This window comes from Dermacentor variabilis, chromosome 10 (genome assembly GCF_050947875.1).
Source record: "Dermacentor variabilis isolate Ectoservices chromosome 10, ASM5094787v1, whole genome shotgun sequence".
Classification (NCBI taxonomy): Eukaryota; Metazoa; Arthropoda; class Arachnida; order Ixodida; family Ixodidae; genus Dermacentor; species Dermacentor variabilis.
In genome coordinates, this window is record NC_134577.1 from 47,039,329 (window position 1) to 47,047,367 (window position 8,039).

General features: G+C 39.9%; 1 protein-coding gene across 1 annotated transcript; it reads right to left on the reverse strand.

Annotated features, from left to right (window-relative positions):
• Positions 1 to 609: 609 nt before the first annotated feature.
• Positions 610 to 7,817, reverse strand: LOC142560475 (uncharacterized). Its single transcript, XM_075672628.1, has 4 exons — positions 7,417 to 7,817; positions 6,164 to 6,220; positions 4,861 to 5,051; positions 610 to 3,561 (listed from the first exon to the last, which is right to left on the reverse strand). Exons 2-4 carry the CDS (start codon positions 6,207 to 6,209, stop codon positions 3,478 to 3,480), a joined length of 321 nt encoding a protein of 106 aa, XP_075528743.1. The 5' UTR covers positions 6,210 to 6,220; positions 7,417 to 7,817; the 3' UTR covers positions 610 to 3,477.
• Between the last annotated feature and the right edge of the window lie 222 nt (positions 7,818 to 8,039).

An 8,039-nucleotide genomic window follows, 5' to 3' on the forward strand; every position in this document is an offset into this window, starting at 1 on the left:
AAGTTATAATCAAGTCTACATTTCACAGAACTGTCTTTTTTTCTGTTAGTGTGCCAATACCATTTTCACATTCACAAACATTTTTGTATTGCTCTCCTGACAAATGCAGGAAAATGCAGTCTTTAACAGAAGCCCTTGGGAAGACAGCCCAGAGTCGCTTTGACAAGAGGACTTCCCTTAAACTTTTGTCGCTATGTTGTAGGTCACTGTAGCAAGGGGAACATTTTGCTGATTGAATATTACTCGAAATATTTTTATTATTTGTACGAGAGGTTTGAAAAGAGAGCCAATTGTAGTGTTCTTCATGCAGATTTTATATATTCCATTAGTTTTTGTTTAGCTGCTTCTCGAGTTATGTCCTACACAACAGCAAAATACATAGTCATATTTGCAGGCACTTCCTTGTGTATTAAATTTTCACAAAAAGCAGTGTGCTGCAGCTAACTAAGCTCTTTGTAGACTGCAAAGTGCCAATATCTATTGAAACAGCATGTAAAGTTACTAGAAGTATGCAAGATTAGTAGGCAGGCAGACAGGCCTGCCTACTAATCTTGCATACTTCTCATGCTATTGTGAAAAAAAATTAGAATATACTTCAAAAACTTTTTCTCACAATAGCATGAAATAACCTTATGCACTTATAATTGTCCTATACTAACGAAATTTGGCATACATACTATTCAAGATATGCAGAATGCTGATATCTAATTGAAATTGCAATCTGTAAAATTATTTAATGTGGCCTAATATTTTTTTCATAGTTCCAGTAATTGTACAAGCCGTTTTGATAGGTGCCATCACTTTGCAGTATATAACTAGCTAAATAAGATACAGCATGAAGCTATTTCTGAAAATTTTATACACAGCAAAGTGCCCACAAGAATATTTGCCACTGTGTAGGACCATAACTAAAGAACAGCAGCTACACAAAAATCAATGACAATTCAAATCTAATAAAACACTTTATGAATGACAGTATATTCAAATCTCTAGTACAAATATATAAAAAAGTTGTTTTGAGGAGTATTTCCCCTTAATAAGTGGGTGTCAGTGTTTTCTACCAAAGTGTTAGAAAATGCCTTCAGGCATACCATGGGGAGCTTTATAAATAGCACACGCACGCATCTGCCTAAAAAGCCCCACGCCCTGCTTGCATTCATTAGTCATTTTTGCATTCTGTTGTATATCACCATTTGCATCCCTTAACATTGAGTGCGCAAAGCCAAAAACAACCTAATACCGTATTTACTCGCATAATGATTGCACTCGCGTAATAATCGCACCCCTAAATTCTGATGTCAAAATTTGATTTTTTTATTTCTCGTGTAAGATTGCACCTCAAACTTGCCGCAGCGATATGTCATGTGCCAAGTCTAGCTAATAATGATCGCGCTTACCCTCTGTCAACTGCTATGCGAACAACTCTTGAAGACAAACCAAGCAGTCTGCACGCACCAAACATTCTTAAGCAGATGCCCCATTTCATTTCTTCCATCACTTTCCGCACTCATATGACAAAAAAAAGCTACAACCAAACTTGCCTTTATTATGTGTAGGCTTTGTAATGGTTGTGGTCAACAAAAACAACAAAAAAGGCGTCTTTTGTTTCTTCTCGTCTGCACTTGTGGGCACGCAACAAATCGCGAGTGGCAATGATAGTAGCCACGTTTACAGTCATACGTTAGAAGTGTACCCTATTCATTCGCCGACATTTGTAACGCAGCTAAGATATTCGCCCACCCTTAGCGGAAACGTGCCATATTAAGATAGTGGTGAAGACAAATGCCGCAGTTTCCGCAGCATGCCCGCCATGTGTTCCTATGTCACAGGCAGCTAAGCGCGCCCATCTGTTTCTGTCCCCTCAAAGTGGACATGGCTATGTTATTGCCGCAAACTTGCCGATATTATTCATTACTGATACGGAAGAAACTGTTTGAATGCACGTAATGTACTCACGAAAAGAAAAAAAATCGTGCTGAGCGCGTTCGGCTTGCTCTGCCGGCCACCATGTTTTTTTTGTGTGTGTGTGTCGCGCAGTACATACAGAGGCAGCCACCTCTTTGTTGACCTGTTGTCATCCCGTAGCAAATGCCAGAGGATAAATTTTTTTCTTTTTGTGGGAAATTTACCCAGCGTAATGATCGCACCTCTGAATTTGAGTCATTTTTTTTACAATAAAGTGCGATCATTATGAGAGTAAATAGGGTAACACTGAATTTTTAGTTTCTAAAGGGGTTGTATACAAATGGGGGCAGCCAACTCTAGTGTGACAATAAACACACATTTGTTCTCACAATAATGAAACCAGTCATAAAATATATCCTACAAATTTGGAAATGAATGCCCAAAGAACCTTGCTGATTGTCACATTAATTTACTAAACAAGAGTTTTTGATGTTTATAATTCCTAGTTTAATTCACTTTCTCTAGTAAATGGGCTCTGACCTAGACTATTCAGTGTAGGAGACTAACCTAGACCTGGAAGCCAATATTTAAATCTGAAATAAAGTCATTCACCCCACGACCACGTCACTGCCATGTCATCAGAAGCGTGCATCCATGGACATATAGTCTGTAAAATAATTTTTACATGATCTGTACTGTTCCTCTTGCACTAATAAATCAGGAAATGCATTTGCTATTTAAAGCACTGCTGTAAACCTTTGTGTTTGAGAAATGCAATACTCAAAAGTGTAACACAACCAATGTGTACATAAACCTACGATGCCTTTGACATTCGTCAGTGTGACAAATAGGCACTGAGAAATGCCAAAGGCATCATAGCTTTCTTGTTTCAAACCTTGTATGCGTGTATATTACTGGTATCTTTGCAGTGAAGGGAAGTCACATTATTATCAGACTTATGAGGGGAACTCATGTTTCTCTAGTTTAATATTTTCTTTTTTGTGCTCCTATATTTTTTACTTTTCCAAAAATAATGGGTGTTTGAAATAAGTACTCTATATTGCTCTTAAATTTTTCCTTCACCAGAGCCCACGTTGGGTTACATTTCTTGAACACTTTTCAGTGCTGTAGATTATCAAAAGGAAGAAAAAAATGCCGTAAGTTTGCATTTTAGCCTTCTGTATTACAAGAAGTATGAACCTATCAATTACATAGACAAGTACAAAAGAACTATGAAAAACTGTGCATAAAGACAGACATACATTATAATAGCAGGAATCGATGGCGAGAATTCTAATAGAAAGGAACCATTAAAAACTAGGCACTAAAGACACATATTAATTATAATAACACAAGTATTTGCTAAGGATTTGAAGAGACAAAAAGAATGTCTCTTCAAATCACTCCACCCCAACATTCATCCATGGTTCGATGAGTGACCACAGCTGGTGATGCGGTTTGGATAGGTGGAAGCTGAGTGCAGCTGTGAAATAGGTGGAACATTTTGAGGGTCACCAAAGGTTGCACGCTGGTTGCACAGCAGGTTGCCTCGATCTCCGGACTCACTCGACATCATGCGTTGAGCCTGGTTATACGTCGTTTGCAAGAGGCCTGGCCCAAGTGTGTGGCACGGCTTGGGTAAAATTTCGAGGCAACCTGAAAAACACAGATCCATATCTATAAGCAACAAAATATTCTCCATCATAGGGCAAACCAGAAGTTTACTATCGGCACATAGCAGTTAATGAAAACAGACACAGGTCACCAGACTTGAGGTATAAAGATGTGCAAAAGTGTAAATGAATGTGAAGAGCTGCTTATAGGACGGAATGTTTCATTCCGTCTTTTGTAGATCAATAATAGTATCTTAACATAAAGTCAAGTGTACTGGGCCCTCCCTAAAAAAATTCAAATAATGGGGTTTTAAGTGCCAAAACCACTTTCTGATTATGAGGCGCGCCATAGTGGAGGACAACGGAAAGTTCGACCCCCTGAGGTTCTTTAATGTGCACCTTAATCTAAGTACACGGGTGTTTTCGCATTTCGCCCCCCTCGAAATGCGGCCGCCGTGGCCGGGGTTCAATCCTGCGACATCGTGCTCAGCAGCCCAACACCATAGCCACAGAGCAACCACGGCGGGTATGGCCCTCCCTATTTCTGTAAGTAGGCTATTTCATGCGAGCTGTCGCGACCTGGCACACGACCACTTGAAATTTCTTTTCGAAAAACTGGAGGCCCTTCAATATAGGACAAATGTTAATTTCAAGAAATACTTGTGTAACGCACCAAACTATGCATCGTAAAAGGCATAGCCAAAAAATTGGTTCCTTCATTAAGGGGGCCAAATTTTTCAGGACAATAAAGAGAGGCCTTACACCAAAAATTGAACTGCTTATTAGCCACTGCTCAGTTTATTATGGGTCATTAAAAATGGACAAAATGGCCTATTAACTTTATTTTCATAGAACTCGCTTACAGCAAAAGCTGCAAATTTATGTAATCCACATATTTAGAACTTGTGCTGCATGCAAAAACTGGTTTCAGGAAGATAAACTATGCAGCAGTGCACAGAGATGAGGATGAACTAGCAAAAAAAGTCAGTTTTGGTGCAAGTTTATCGGCATACTTACTATTGAGGCAGTCCTAGTAAATTTATGCCCAATAACATGTATGAAAGTACACTGTATTGTTTTTAAATTGCTAAAGCTTTATCAAAGCAGTTTTGTGTCAAGCAAGAAAAAAAAATTGTACAAGTGGTCTCCTACTAGTTTCAAAATTTGCATCGCATTTCGTCTAATCCATATAGCCTCTTGGCGGCTAAGGCAAAATGGATGGACTTGAGCATTCTTGCACCGATAGCAGGGAGTCTAAACTGCTTCAAAGTTAATTATTTCATTGCTGAGTGGCTACAAGCCACTTCACTCAAAAATTTGCCACTTAATTACATGTATTTACCTCGATCTTTCTGTCAGCTTCCAGCCTGCTTGGCATCATCACGAAGGCTGCCAACTCCCTAGTGGACGTAGTCAGGACACGGTGGTGGCAGGACGCAGTGGCAGGAGCCGCCAAAGGCTTCGAACTCCCTAGTGAACATAGCGAGGACACGGTGGTCATAGGATGCAGGGGCGGGAGCCACCAGAGTGTACCTGCAGCAAATTTGCACAAACGCTCTTAGTCCTACCATGTCAGTTTACAAGAAAAATTCAGCTGTCTGTGTAACATGGATACCAATACAAATAAATGTAAACAGTTACGTCCTACAACACAACTAGAACATCGACAAAGAAGAAATGGTACTTATGTTTATGAAAATCCAAGCAATAAAAAAAATATGTGCATCCGATTTGTGCGTGGAAGCTCAATGGTAACCTGAGCACATACCATCAACTGATTTGCTAGTCAACTGCAAGCCTCTTAAAATGTCATTGTATATTTTTTACATGCACTATGTTAAGCTGCATTAAGTCAAGTTCAATATCTCTGAATATAAGTAAATGTGAAGTTTAAAGTTTGTTTCCTTTCTTCATTACAGAAAGAGGAAGCGGCTTTTCACGAAGCAATTCAATTAATGAATTCCAGTGGTCATTAATGCAACAATGTGCAAGCTCTGAATGAAGCTGGCCAAACTGGGTAGTGACAAATAACAATGTGGTTCTCTACATCTTGTTTTTCTGGTTTCCGCTGTAGCATTAAAATACACAAGAAATTTCACATTCCCGACATTTAACCCTGCAAATTTTTATTCCATAATGAATAATACTTCAGCAAGAGCACTAATGCTGTCTTTCAATCGTAAATAGTGATAGAACAAGAAATTTTATTGGAGCCAATGTTTGGCAAGAAAACTTATCTCCTTCTCTTTGTCGAAACATTGGCTCCAGCGATGCTCCTTGTTCTACGGCTCTTATCATTTCAAGTCTCTGTCTTCCTGTGAACCTCTGTACTTTCAATGTTGTACCAATTAAATTGTAATAACAGAGAATTAGTAAATGTAGCTGATGGAGAATTTGTGCTTGTTGGTAGATAATGACAGAGTAACTGCGCAACATAGAGATACGGACAAAGGAGGCTTATGTGTGTCGTCTCCTACAGACATGTTTCTCTCTTTTGGACGGTTACTCTATCTAGATGTAAAAGTATTACCCTTAGCACAATAATGCTGAAATGAAAAAGGCCAGGAAAGTGGGCACAAAAATTAAAACAAATAGCATCATATGGTAATGAGATATGCAAAAGTGCCTGCTACGATCTGTCTCACCCATAACGTGCTGGATAAGATGGCGTCTTCTTCTGGATGTTGCCATTTCTTGAATACCTAAAATAAAGTACATTTCAAAATTACAAAGATACACAGAACAACAGCAGTAGCAGAGGAGATAATGCATAGTTTAGTAAAAGAAAGTAAACTAATCTCTGATACACCGCAGACGAAATTTCCTTTATTAAATTAGTAGAAAAATACACCACACCTCATTTCATTCAATGATGTGAGCGTTTCTTGGTACAAGAAAAAAAGGTATTTCTGCATGAAAACAGTAAAATAATCATAGCATTCTACTTTTACAAAATACACTACAGTGACAAAGCCAACTACGGCTGTATATACTTAAAATTGTTATATGCACCTTACAATAGCCAAGACAGGATAAACTTGGGTTCATGTGCAGCTCACCGGGAGATACAACTTTGCAATCAACTCATTTCTGCTTGCCAAATATCTGCACTAACATAAGACTACAAATAAAAAGACCCTCTTTTTCATAAAACACCGGACTCAAAATAGAAAATCCAGTAGGAAGAGCACAAATTCTCTACACAACACAGCCAGGTTTTGTGCGCCTAGTAGGATTTACTATATAAAGGTTGCAGCAAATTCATGCTTTTAAATATTTACAACTGTGAAAATAAAGATGACATAAAAAATAATAGCATTATACATCGGCTTATACTGTAAGCCAATGTGTTTCCGACTTGACGCCAAATGCACATTTAATTTGTTCTGTTTCAGCGCTTTTAAAGGGTTGTGTCTGTTCGCTCGTGCATGCAGCCACCTTACTGCTACGAAAATATCTGTGCGGCCACATCGCCTGACAATGCCATACAGCGTGGTAGCGTTTTTATTATTCGCGGTAATATACCTAAAGCGCTAGTAAATCTCCAAAATAGACTACTGTTTTTTCGACAACCTGTCTTCGCCAGCGAAAGTCACACTGGTCACACTACACTTCAAGTTACGCAGTACTTGGTATTCTACGGATTTTTCGATGCGACAGGCCACTCGTCATTGGAGTCGTTAAGAAAGGTGTTTATCTATGGCAGTACAGCTTTGCTTTAATTTCAGATGCTCTCCTGAGGCTTCCGTCTGCCAGTAGTATTTTCGCATACATACGCCCACGCATGCCTAAGAAACGTCTGTGAACTGCCAAGAGAAACGTGGCGCAAAATGTAGCCGTGCCGGAAGGGCCGATTACGCGCCGTTTGTAAACTCGGAACAAAAGCTGATATGCTTACCTGAGAGGTTAAGAGAAATATGGCACAGGTCACTCTCCGCTGGTAGTCTTTCGTATGCATCTGGTCGTCTCTGCGTTGCGATCTCCCATATCACAAGGAAAATGCAGTGCAAAACGCAACACTTCCGGCGCTTGTGACGGTCCGGCGAGCTGCACAATGCTCGATGTCGGCAAAGACGAAATCGGCGACACGCTGCTGCTGGCAGCAGTCGTCCTCATCGCAATCACACAGCACGGACAGAAGTTCCCACCGTAACTTGCCGCAACGCCTGGTTGCAGTCGCCCCTAACGCAGCGCTTTCAGAACCACTCCATAGAATAAAGAACCACCACTCGACGACAACGTACTCGCGCGAGATGCAACACAACTGAAAAATGGCGTCATGCTATTGACGGCTTCGGCTTTGGATCATTTGAATCCGCACAACTAGTTTCGGTTTTCTTTCCTTGCGTTGAAACAAAAACTGTTTTGCTCACTGATAATTTTACGTCACGTAAGTAATGCTCACGAATGAAACAGCCGTGAATTTAACACGAGTCTTGAAATACCCGCTACGTTCACTTCGCAGAAGCAAAATTTGCTCGTCCAAGTGCGGTTACGTTTGAAATATCTATCGTTGGGCTG